The following is a 13,615-nucleotide window of genomic DNA, read 5'->3' as shown; positions in this document are numbered from 1 at the left end:
GCATACTACAGAGATTACAGGTCTGTCTGGAGTTATTACGTTTGGGGTGTGTGCGCGCATGTGCTCTCCAACATGTTTTTTGTGAGTTAGTCTACGAGTGTGTACTCAGTCTCATTGTGTGTTTTGGCTGTGTGTACATTGTGGCTCTTGAACGGTACAAAGTGGGTTATCATCACAGTATTTCAGGCCTGAATTCTTATGGCATAGAGTACATACAGTGATCTCATCATGTGTTGTGTACCCTACCTCCTTCCTGTACCTTCCCCTCCACAGTAATGCCAGGTCTCTGCTACATCATGTGTTCTGTACCCTACCTCCTTCCTGTACCTTCCCCTCCACAGTAATGCCAGGTCTCTGCTACATCATGTGTTCTGTACCCTACCTCCTTCCTGTACCTTCCCCTCCACAGTAATGCCAGGTCTCTGCTACATCATGTGTTCTGTACCCTACCTTCTTCCTATACCTTCCCCTCCACAGTAATGCCAGGTCTCTGCTACATCATGTGTTCTGTACCCTACCTCCTTCCTGTACCTTCCCCTCCACAGTAATGCCAGGTCTCTGCTACATCATGTGTTCTGTACCCTACCTCCTTCCTGTACCTTCCCCTCCACAGTAATGCCAGGTCTCTGCTACATCATGTGTTCTGTACCCTACCTCCTTCCTGTACCTTCCCCTCCACAGTAATGCCAGGTCTCTGCTACATCATTTGTTCTGTACCCTACCTCCTTCCTGTACCTTCCCCTCCACAGTAATGCCAGGTCTCTGCTACATCATGTGTTCTGTACCCTACCTCCTTCCTGTACCTTCCCCTCCACAGTAATGCCAGGCCTCTGCTACATCATGTGTTCTGTACCCTACCTCCTTCCTGTACCTTCCCCTCCACAGTAATGCCAGGCCACTGGTATTAATTAGGTTAAATGAAGTGTTTCCATTAAAGCTTTATATAGCGAATGGAGAGGACTCCCTCTTAGCTTATTTATTATTTAATCAAATCTCTCTGGGCCCAAAGTGGAGCACGCCGCGCGACCCAGGCAAAGACGCACGCACACTCGCACCATTACCACTACTACTCCTGGCTGGGGAAGCAGGAAGACGCTCTCTCTCAAACTTTTTTAATTAGATGAATAAATCTTCCGCCGGCAGCCAGAGCGCTGCACAGCCGCAACTACGGCAACGGACGTGGTGCGCTACTACGGTAATGCGGCCGTCACGAGCTGTAACTCTGGGATAGATGGGAGGGTTGGGGGGTAGGGTTGTTTATCTGAGCTGTACCTCTGGGATAGATGGGAGGGTTGGGGGTAGGGTTGTTGATCTGAGCTGTACCTCTAGGATAGATGGGAGGGTTGGGGTGGTAGGGTTGTTGATCTGAGCTGTACCTCTGGGATAGATGGGAGGGTTGGGGGGTAGGGTTGTTGATCTGAGCTGTACCTCTAGGATAGATGGTAGGGTTGTTGATCTGAGCTGTACCTCTGGGATAGATGGGAGGGTTGGGGGGTAGGGTTGTTGATCTGAGCTGTTCCTCTAGGATAGATGGTAGGGTTGTTGATCTGAGCTGTACCTCTGGGATAGATGGGAGGGTTGTTGATCTGAGCTGTACCTCTGGGATAGATGGGAGGGTTGGGGGGGGTAGGGTTGTTGATCTGAGCTGTACCTCTAGGATAGATGGGAGGGTTGGGGTGGTAGGGTTGTTGATCTGAGCTGTACCTCTGGGATAGATGGGAGGGTTGGGGGGTAGGGTTGTTGATCTGAGCTGTACCTCTAGGATAGATGGTAGGGTTGTTGATCTGAGCTGTACCTCTGGGATAGATGGGAGGGTTGGGGGGTAGGGTTGTTGATCTGAGCTGTACCTCTGGGATAGATGGGAGGGTTGGGGGGTAGGGTTGTTGATCTGAGCTGTACCTCTGGGATAGATGGGAGGGTTGGGGGTAGGGTTGTTGATCTGAGCTGTACCTCTGGGATAGATGGGAGGGTTGGGGGTAGGGTTGTTGATCTGAGCTGTACCTCTGGGATAGATGGGAGGGTTGGGGGTAGGGTTGTTGATCTGAGCTGTACCTCTGGGATAGATGGGAGGGTTGGGGGTAGGGTTGTTGATCTGAGCTGTACCTCTGGGATAGATGGGAGGGTTGTTGATCTGAGCTGTACCTCTGGGATAGATGGGAGGGTTGGGGGGTAGGGTTGTTGATCTGAGCTGTACCTCTGGGATAGATGGGAGGGTTGGGGGGGTAGGGTTGTTGATCTGAGCTGTTCCTCTGGGATAGATGGGAGGGTTGTTGATCTGAGCTGTACCTCTGGGATAGATGGGAGGGTTGTTGATCTGAGCTGTACCTCTGGGATAGATGGGAGGGTTGGGGGGGTAGGGTTGTTGATCTGAGCTGTACCTCTAGGATAGATGGGAGGGTTGGGGTGGTAGGGTTGTTGATCTGAGCTGTACCTCTGGGATAGATGGGAGGGTTGGGGGGTAGGGTTGTTGATCTGAGCTGTACCTCTAGGATAGATGGTAGGGTTGTTGATCTGAGCTGTACCTCTGGGATAGATGGGAGGGTTGGGGGGTAGGGTTGTTGATCTGAGCTGTTCCTCTAGGATAGATGGTAGGGTTGTTGATCTGAGCTGTACCTCTGGGATAGATGGGAGGGTTGTTGATCTGAGCTGTACCTCTGGGATAGATGGGAGGGTTGGGGGGTAGGGTTGTTGATCTGAGCTGTACCTCTAGGATAGATGGGAGGGTTGGGGTGGTAGGGTTGTTGATCTGAGCTGTACCTCTGGGATAGATGGGAGGGTTGGGGGGTAGGGTTGTTGATCTGAGCTGTACCTCTAGGATAGATGGTAGGGTTGTTGATCTGAGCTGTACCTCTGGGATAGATGGGAGGGTTGGGGGGTAGGGTTGTTGATCTGAGCTGTACCTCTGGGATAGATGGGAGGGTTGGGGGGTAGGGTTGTTGATCTGAGCTGTACCTCTGGGATAGATGGGAGGGTTGGGGGTAGGGTTGTTGATCTGAGCTGTACCTCTGGGATAGATGGGAGGGTTGGGGGGTAGGGTTGTTGATCTGAGCTGTACCTCTGGGATAGATGGGAGGGTTGGGGGGTAGGGTTGTTGATCTGAGCTGTACCTCTAGGATAGATGGTAGGGTTGTTGATCTGAGCTGTACCTCTGGGATAGATGGGAGGGTTGTTGATCTGAGCTGTACCTCTGGGATAGATGGGAGGGTTGTTGATCTGAGCTGTACCTCTGGGATAGATGGGAGGGTTGGGGGGTAGGGTTGTTGATCTGAGCTGTACCTCTGGGATAGATGGGAGGGTTGGGGGTAGGGTTGTTGATCTGAGCTGTACCTCTGGGATAGATGGGAGGGTTGGGGGGTAGGGTTGTTGATCTGAGCTGTACCTCTGGGATAGATGGGAGGGTTGGGGTGGTAGGGTTGTTGATCTGAGCTGTACCTCTGGGATAGATGGGAGGGTTGGGGGTAGGGTTGTTGATCTGAGCTGTACCTCTAGGATAGATGGGAGGGTTGGGGTGGTAGGGTTGTTGATCTGAGCTGTACCTCTGGGATAGATGGGAGGGTTGGGGTGGTAGGGTTGTTGATCTGAGCTGTACCTCTGGGATAGATGGGAGGGTTGGGGGGTAGGGTTGTTGATCTGAGCTGTACCTCTAGGATAGATGGGAGGGTTGTTGATCTGAGCTGTACCTCTGGGATAGATGGGAGGGTTGGGGGGGTAGGGTTGTTGATCTGAGCTGTACCTCTGGGATAGATGGGAGGGTTGTTGATCTGTCGTGTTTCCTTAAATCTGCTGCTCCTACAAAACATTGAGGATGCCTTTCTCAAGCGTGTGTTTGTGTGTGTGTCTGTGCGCTCCTCACTCCCCTCAAACAGTAGTCATTAGCCATCAGGGTGCCAGTGGATGAGCAGTGAGGAGTGTGGACGCCACGTTCCTCTCCCCAAACCCCACAACAAACACACACACCCCCTCTCACACCCCCACCCCCACCTCCCCTCTTATCTTACCTCCCCTAACCCCCCCCGCAAGCCTCCTGTTTTCACTCTCCTGTTTAACGTACATGACATCATGTGAAGGTAGCTGGCTAAGAGCTAGCTGGCTGCTCACTCTCTTTTGAACTTAATATTCCCTCGTGTTTTTAAACAAACGCTCTGATGCAGGCCGGAATAGAATCACAATAACAGCTCTGATCTGTTGGGGGGAGGGAGGGAACAGTGGTGTGTGTGTGTGAGATGTGGCTTGTTCGTTCGTTTAATGTGGCTTTGCCTTTGAGGTGTTTGTTTGATCACAACCCCCCACACACACACACACACACCTCCCTCCAATACACACACACCTCCCTCCAATACACACACACACACCTCCCTCCAATACACACACACACACACACCTCCCTCCAATACACACACACACACCTCCCTCCAATACACACACACACACACCTCCCTCCAATACACACACACACACACACACCTCCCTCCAATACACACACACACACACCTCCCTCCAATACACACACACACACACCTCCCTCCAATACACACACACACACACCTCCCTCCAATACACACACACACACACACCTCCCTCCAATACACACACACACACCTCCCTCCAATACACACACACACACACCTCCCTCCAATACACACACACACACACCTCCCTCCAATACACACACACACACACACACACATCCCTCCAATACACACACACACACACACAGCTCCCTCCAATACACACACACACACCTCCCTCCAATACACACACACACACCTCCCTCCAATCCAATACACACACACACACCTCCCTCCAATACACACACACACACACCTCCCTCCAATACACACACACACACACCTCCCTCCAATACACACACACACACACCTCCCTCCAATACACACACACACACACACACACACACACCTCCCTCCAATACACACACACACACACACACACCTCCCTCCAATACACACACACACACACCTCCCTCCAATACACACACACACACACACCTCCCTCCAATACACACACACACCTCCCTCCAATACACACACACCTCCCTCCAATACACACACACACACACACACCTCCCTCCAATACACACACACACACCTCCCTCCAATACACACACACACACACACACACACACCTCCCTCCAATACACACACACACACACACCTCCCTCCAATACACACACACACACACACACACACACCTCCCTCCAATACACACACACACACACACACACACCTCCCTCCAATACACACACACACCTCCCTCCAATACACATACACACACACACCTCCCTCCAATACACACACACACTTCCCTCCAATACACACACACACACACCTCCCTCCAATACACACACACACACGCACCTCCCTCCAATACACACACACACACCTCCCTCCAATACACACACACACCCCCCCGTTCAGTAGCGTTGGTAATGCAGTGGAGGAGCCCATCCATGTTACATTTCCGTAATGCTTCAAGCTCACGGGCCACAGATTACACAGATTACACAGATTGCACTGATCTGTGTGTGTATGTCATATATGCGGTGCCATTGTGTGTGAACGTCTGTATGTTTGTGGCGGACACAATTCCCCCCCAGCAATTATAGCATTGTCTGCTTGCTTTTAGTGCTGCTTTTCTCTGCCGTCTTTGAAATAATTACTTTTTTCATCAATCGTTGAGAATGTTTCCATGTCCAGCCTCCCCACACACACACACACACACACACACACACACACACACACACACACACACACACACACACACACACACACACACACACACACACTTGCTGTGCAGACGAAGGGGCATTCTTTTTTTATTGAGTCAGTGTATAGCCCTGGTTGTTACATTGCCCAAGGCCCAAGGGGAAATCAATGGGAATAGGTTGTCAACAAATCACCATGTAATTTCAACATCGGGCACTTTGCTAAACTAGCTGGAGTAAGCGATCTGCACTCTCTTCACACTCTCTCTCACACACTTACGCACACACATCCCATACCTCTTCACACACACTCCGAGCCATCAGCCGTGACAGCTAGCCATTTGTTACTGCTGAGCGCAAATCACTGGACTAGTGATTGCAGTCTGAATCCACACAGCCTGGCGCTCTTATCATCCTCTTCAAAACATGGATATTATCCACCGCCACATTGTCTGGCATCTCCACCTAATAGTTCTCCCATACAGGATGATGGGTTGGTGACTGGTAAACACATCACAGAGCGCTGTCTTTTTACTCATGCTGTTTTAGTTATGACTGTCTCCGCTGAAGGTAAGGCTAGTAGAAATAGGATTATTTAGTATTTGTGACATGGTGCTAATGCAGTGATAATTACTACAGGAAACGGAGATGACCAATTTCCCCATTGTGGTTACTGTGATCATGCGTCCATTTTGGGGCAGAGCGCTGTATGGCTCAACAGGGATACATGGGATATGAGCCAAATACTAACGCCGTTGGCATCTAGTCAACGGGCCTGTTTGTAGACATTGAAAATGTCTCCCTGTCACCTATCGCTTGTCCTTGGACAAATCACTGATTTAATGTGACGTTATTGGTTAAAGCATTGTAGTGGAACCATCACTTTCACCTATCCAATCATGGTAGATCAGTGATTACTGCAAGGAAGAGATGTGTTTTCCAAGTACTTTACATTTACTGACAAAGTAATCCAACCAGGCTCTATGCTAACATGAATGGACTCAATGTATTCAAACAGAGACCAAAAGTGAAGCATTCCATGCTCCTCCTCTTCCCTCTCTCTCCCCGCCCCTCAGGCACCCAGCTGGAGAACCTGATGGAGACCATGAGGGCAGAGATCGCCGCCCAGCCCCCAGTGGAGGGCTCGTACGCTGCCCGCCGAGGGGACTACTGCATTGCCAATTTCTCCTCCGACGGAGAGTGGTACGTGTTTTGTCTTTCTGTCACATGGTGCTGCAATGTCTCCATTTGAATGTGTAGTAAAATACCTGACCCTATGTTGAGGTCTTGGAACTCATCTTTCTGTTAAAGAGAGAGCTATTGGTCCTACAATCAATCCCCTTTCCTTATGACTAGTGCTCAATCAATCCCCTCTCCTTATGACTAGTGCCCAATCCATCCCCTTTCCTTATGACTAGTGCCCAATCCATCCCCTTTCCTTATGACTAGTGCCCAATCCATCCCCTTTCCTTATGACTAGTGCCCAATCCATCCCCTTTCCTTATGACTAGTGCCCAATCAATCCCCTTTCCTTATGACTAGTGCCCAATCCATCCCCTTTCCTTATGACTAGTGCCCAATCCATCCCCTTTCCTTATGACTAGTGCCCAATCCATCCCCTTTCCTTATGACTAGTGCCCAATCCATCCCCTTTCCTTATGACTAGTGCCCAATCCATCCCCCCAATTTCCTTATGACTAGTGCCCAATCCGTCCCCTTTCCTTATGACTAGTGCCCAATCCGTCCCCTTTCCTTATGACTAGTGCCCAATCCATCCCCTTTCCTTATGACTAGTGCCCAATCCGTCCCCTTTCCTTATGACTAGTGCCCAATCCATCCCCTTTCCTTATGACTAGTGCCCAATCCATCCCCTTTCCTTATGACTAGTGCCCAAGTCGGAGCTAATAGTTGGCGTTTGGGTTCATGTACATTAGAGGATCGTATTAGAGCAACAGATAAGCTCCGCCCTTAACCTGGATGTGAGTCACCCACACCCTCTCTAATTGGCTTTTTGCCTGGATCTATTCTTATAGAGACTTATGACGTTTGTAAAGGCCAGGTATCAACTTTCCAAAATACAAAGCGTCCTACCTATTTATCTACCCTTTGTTCATACTGTTTCTGGTTTTAAATCTGCCCAGCCATAAAAGGGACATCACAAAGTCATGGCTCCTGAACGGCCCTGGTTTTTAACAGGGCCCCTTTTAGAACAGAGCTTTGTAGAGGTGTTGAGCCCTCGTCAACCCAGCCGGTACACCGGATGTTGCTGGTGAAGTTTACAGATGGTGGCGGGGACAGATGGTAGTCGCGGAGGCGAAGTGCGTCGGGTGGGCGCCACCGGGTGTCTGCTATGACTTTGGGCCCCATCAAGGAGGTGACAGAGAGAGAGAGAGAGAGAGAGAGGGAGAGAGAGAGAGAGAGAGAGAGAGAGAGATGGTGGGAAGGAGAGGGAGAGAAGGGAAATGCCAAACTGATATTAAAAATAGAGACTCACCCCTCCCTAGCCAGGTGGACAGCTCATCATCTCCCTCCCCCTCTCCCCTCACTCAACTTCTGGGAAAAAAAACTTTTACGTTTTCGCATCCGCCAGCGATAGTTGAGGAGAGCTTTCAAAAGAGCCATCTGTGAGATGCAGTGTCTGGGATTTATTATTATTTTTTATATTCTTGTTCACTCGTACTTCCTAATCTCCCTTTGGCTGTTTTGTATGGAGAGCACCAGTCTGTTGTTACTCCTGTTTTGCATGGAGAGCACCAGTCTGTTGTTACTCCTGTTTTGTATGGAGAGCACCAGTCTGTTGTTACTCCTGTTTTGTATGGAGAGCACCAGTCTGTTGTTACTCCTGTTTTGTATGGAGAGCACCAGTCTGTTGTTACTCCTGTTTTGTATGGAGAGCACCAGTCTGTTGTTACTCCTGTTTTGTATGGAGAGCACCAGTCTATTGTTACTCCTGTTTTGTATGGAGAGCACCAGTCTATTGTTACTCCTGTTTTGTATGGAGAGCACCAGTCTATTGTTACTCCTGTTTTGTATGGAGAGCACCAGTCTGTTGTTACTCCTGTTTTGTATGGAGAGCACCAGTCTGTTGTTACTCCTGTTTTGTATGGAGAGCACCAGTCTATTGTTACTCCTGTTTTGTATGGAGAGCACCAGTCTATTGTTACTCCTGTTTTGTATGGAGAGCACCAGTCTATTGTTACTCCTGTTTTGTATGGAGAGCACCAGTCTATTGTTACTCCTGTTTTGTATGGAGAGCACCAGTCTATTGTTACTCATGTTGTGCATGGAGAGCACCAGTCTATTGTTACTCCTGTTTTGTATGGAGAGCACCAGTCTATTGTTACTCCTGTTTTGTATGGAGAGCACCAGTCTATTGTTAATCATGTTGTGCATGGAGAGCACCAGTCGGTTGTTAATCATGTTGTGCATGGAGAGCACCAGTCTATTGTTAATCATGTTGTGCATGGAGAGCACCAGTCTGTTGTTAATCATGTTGTGCATGGAGAGCACCAGTCTGTTGTTAATCATGTTGTGCATGGAGAGCACCAGTCTGTTGTTAATCATGTTGTGCATGGAGAGCACCAGTCTGTTGTTAATCATGTTGTGCATGGAGAGCACCAGTCTGTTGTTAATCATGTTGTGCATGGAGAGCACCAGTCTGTTGTTAATCATGTTGTGCATGGAGAGCACCAGTCTGTTGTTAATCATGTTGTTAATCATGTTGCATGGAGAGCACCAGTCTGTTGTTAATCATGTTGTGCATGGAGCACCAGTCTGTTGTTAATCATGTTGTGCATGGAGAGCACCAGTCTGTTGTTAATCATGTTGTGCATGGAGAGCACCAGTCTGTTGTTAATCATGTTGTGCATGGAGAGCACCAGTCTGTTGTTAATCATGTTGTGCATGGAGAGCACCAGTCTGTTGTTAATCATGTTGTGCATGGAGAGCACCAGTCTGTTGTTAATCATGTTGTGCATGGAGAGCACCAGTCTGTTGTTAATCATGTTGTGCATGGAGAGCACCAGTCTGTTGTTAATCATGTTGTGCATGGAGAGCACCAGTCTGTTGTTAATCATGTTGTGCATGGAGAGCACCAGTCTGTTGTTAATCATGTTGTGCATGGAGAGCACCAGTCTGTTGTTAATCATGTTGTGCATGGAGAGCACCAGTCTGTTGTTAATCATGTTGTGCATGGAGAGCACCAGTCTGTTGTTAATCATGTTGTGCATGGAGAGCACCAGTCTGTTGTTAATCATGTTGTGCATGGAGAGCACCAGTCTGTTGTTAATCATGTTGTGCATGGAGAGCACCAGTCTGTTGTTAATCATGTTGTGCATGGAGAGTCTGTTGTTAATCATGTTGCACCAGTCTGTTGTTAATCATGTTGTGCATGGAGAGCACCAGTCTGTTGTTAATCATGTTGTGCATGGAGAGCACCAGTCTGTTGTTAATCATGTTGTGCATGGAGAGCACCAGTCTGTTGTTAATCATGTTGTGCATGGAGAGCATCAGTCTGTTGTTAATCATGTTGTGCATGGAGAGCATCAGTCTGTTGTTAATCATGTTGTGCATGGAGAGCACCAGTCTGTTGTTAATCATGTTGTGCATGGAGAGCACCAGTCTGTTGTTAATCATGTTGTGCATGGAGAGCACCAGTCTGTTGTTAATCATGTTGTGCATGGAGAGCACCAGTCTGTTGTTAATCATGTTGTGCATGGAGAGCATCAGTCTGTTGTTAATCATGTTGTGCATGGAGAGCACCAGTCTGTTGTTAATCATGTTGTGCATGGAGAGCACCAGTCTGTTGTTAATCATGTTGTGCATGGAGAGCACCAGTCTGTTGTTAATCATGTTGTGCATGGAGAGCACCAGTCTGTTGTTAATCATGTTGTGCATGGAGAGCACCAGTCTGTTGTTAATCATGTTGTGCATGGAGAGCACCAGTCTGTTGTTAATCATGTTGTGCATGGAGAGCACCAGTCTGTTGTTAATCATGTTGTGCATGGAGAGCACCAGTCTGTTGTTAATCATGTTGTGCATGGAGAGCACCAGTCTGTTGTTAATCATGTTGTGCATGGAGAGCACCAGTCTATTGTTAATCATGTTGTGCATGGAGAGCACCAGTCTGTTGTTAATCATGTTGTGCATGGAGAGCACCAGTCTGTTGTTAATCATGTTGTGCATGGAGAGCACCAGTCTGTTGTTAATCATGTTGTGCATGGAGAGCATCAGTCTGTTGTTAATCATGTTGTGCATGGAGAGCATCAGTCTGTTGTTACTCATGTTGTGCATGGAGAGCACCAGTCTGTTGTTAATCATGTTGTGCATGGAGAGCACCAGTCTGTTGTTAATCATGTTGTGCATGGAGAGCACCAGTCTGTTGTTAATCATGTTGTGCATGGAGAGCACCAGTCTGTTGTTAATCATGTTGTGCATGGAGAGCATCAGTCTGTTGTTAATCATGTTGTGCATGGAGAGCACCAGTCTGTTGTTAATCATGTTGTGCATGGAGAGCACCAGTCTGTTGTTAATCATGTTGTGCATGGAGAGCACCAGTCTGTTGTTAATCATGTTGTGCATGGAGAGCACCAGTCTGTTGTTAATCATGTTGTGCATGGAGAGCACCAGTCTGTTGTTAATCATGTTGTGCATGGAGAGCACCAGTCTGTTGTTAATCATGTTGTGCATGGAGAGCACCAGTCTATTGTTAATCATGTTGTGCATGGAGAGCACCAGTCTGTTGTTAATCATGTTGTGCATGGAGAGCATCAGTCTGTTGTTAATCATGTTGTGCATGGAGAGCACCAGTCTGTTGTTAATCATGTTGTGCATGGAGAGCATCAGTCTGTTGTTAATCATGTTGTGCATGGAGAGCACCAGTCTGTTGTTAATCATGTTGTGCATGGAGAGCATCAGTCTGTTGTTAATCATGTTGTGCATGGAGAGCATCAGTCTGTTGTTAATCATGTTGTGCATGGAGAGCACCAGTCTGTTGTTAATCATGTTGTGCATGGAGAGCATCAGTCTGTTGTTAATCATGTTGTGCATGGAGAGCATCAGTCTGTTGTTAATCATGTTGTGCATGGAGAGCATCAGTCTGTTGTTAATCATGTTGTGCATGGAGAGCACCAGTCTGTTGTTAATCATGTTGTGCATGGAGAGCACCAGTCTGTTGTTAATCATGTTGTGCATGGAGAGCACCAGTCTGTTGTTAATCATGTTGTGCATGGAGAGCACCAGTCTGTTGTTAATCATGTTGTGCATGGAGAGCATCAGTCTGTTGTTAATCATGTTGTGCATGGAGAGCATCAGTCTGTTGTTATCATGTTGTGCATGGAGAGCATGTCTGTTGTTAATCATGTTGTGCATGGAGAGCACCAGTCTGTTGTTAATCATGTTGTGCATGGAGAGCACCAGTCTGTTGTTACTCATGTTGTGCATGGAGAGCACCAGTCTGTTGTTACTCATGTTGTGCATGGAGAGCATCAGTCTGTTGTTACTCATGTTGTGCATGGAGAGCACCAGTCTGTTGTTAATCATGTTGTGCATGGAGAGCACCAGTCTGTTGTTAATCATGTTGTGCATGGAGAGCACCAGTCTGTTGTTAATCATGTTGTGCATGGAGAGCACCAGTCTGTTGTTAATCATGTTGTGCATGGAGAGCACAGTCTGTTGTTAATCATGTTGTGCATGGAGAGCACCAGTCTGTTGTTAATCATGTTGTGCATGGAGAGCACCAGTCTGTTGTTAATCATCATGGAGTCTGTTGTTAATCATGTTGTGCATGGAGAGCACCAGTCTGTTGTTAATCATGTTGTGCATGGAGAGCACCAGTCTGTTGTTAATCATGTTGTGCATGGAGAGCACCAGTCTGTTGTTAATCATGTTGTGCATGGAGAGCACCAGTCTGTTGTTAATCATGTTGTGCATGGAGAGCACCAGTCTGTTGTTAATCATGTTGTGCATGGAGAGCACCAGTCTGTTGTTAATCATGTTGTGCATGGAGAGCACCAGTCTGTTGTTAATCATGTTGTGCATGGAGAGCACCAGTCTGTTGTTAATCATGTTGTGCATGGAGAGCACCAGTCTGTTGTTAATCATGTTGTGCATGGAGAGCATCAGTCTGTTGTTAATCATGTTGTGCATGGAGAGCATCAGTCTGTTGTTAATCATGTTGTGCATGGAGAGCACCAGTCTGTTGTTACTCATGTTGTGCATGGAGAGCACCAGTCTGTTGTTACTCATGTTGTGCATGGAGAGCATCAGTCTGTTGTTAATCATGTTGTGCATGGAGAGCATCAGTCTGTTGTTAATCATGTTGTGCATGGAGAGCACCAGTCTGTTGTTACTCATGTTGTGCATGGAGAGCACCAGTCTGTTGTTAATCATGTTGTGCATGGAGAGCATCAGTCTGTTGTTAATCATGTTGTGCATGGAGAGCACCAGTCTGTTGTTAATCATGTTGTGCATGGAGAGCATCAGTCTGTTGTTACTCATGTTGTGCATGGAGAGCATCAGTCTGTTGTTACTCATGTTGTGCATGGAGAGCACCAGTCTGTTGTTAATCATGTTGTGCATGGAGAGCACCAGTCTGTTGTTAATCATGTTGTGCATGGAGAGCACCAGTCTGTTGTTAATCATGTTGTGCATGGAGAGCACCAGTCTGTTGTTAATCATGTTGTGCATGGAGAGCACCAGTCTGTTGTTAATCATGTTGTGCATGGAGAGCACCAGTCTGTTGTTAATCATGTTGTGCATGGAGAGCACCAGTCTGTTGTTAATCATGTTGTGCATGGAGAGCATCAGTCTGTTGTTAATCATGTTGTGTATGGAGAGCACCAGTCTGTTGTTAATCATGTTGTGCATGGAGAGCACCAGTCTGTTGTTAATCAT

The 13,615-nt window shown here is 47.8% G+C and overlaps 1 protein-coding gene across 1 annotated transcript in view; it reads left to right on the top strand.

The window, feature by feature from the left end:
- Positions 1–13,615, top strand: part of LOC121839793 (staphylococcal nuclease domain-containing protein 1-like) — a 283,991-nt gene that overhangs the window by 188,386 nt on the left and 81,990 nt on the right. Inside the window, exon 4 of the mRNA XM_042300487.1 lies at positions 6,799–6,925. Coding sequence (XP_042156421.1) covers positions 6,799–6,925 — 127 coding nt within the window. The remainder of the gene's footprint in view (positions 1–6,798; positions 6,926–13,615) is intronic.

Source organism: Oncorhynchus tshawytscha, linkage group LG17 (genome assembly GCF_018296145.1).
Source record: "Oncorhynchus tshawytscha isolate Ot180627B linkage group LG17, Otsh_v2.0, whole genome shotgun sequence".
Taxonomy (NCBI): Eukaryota; Metazoa; Chordata; class Actinopteri; order Salmoniformes; family Salmonidae; genus Oncorhynchus; species Oncorhynchus tshawytscha.
The sequence above is the reverse complement of the archived record's forward strand: the minus strand, read 5'-3'. Positions and strand labels throughout refer to the sequence as shown.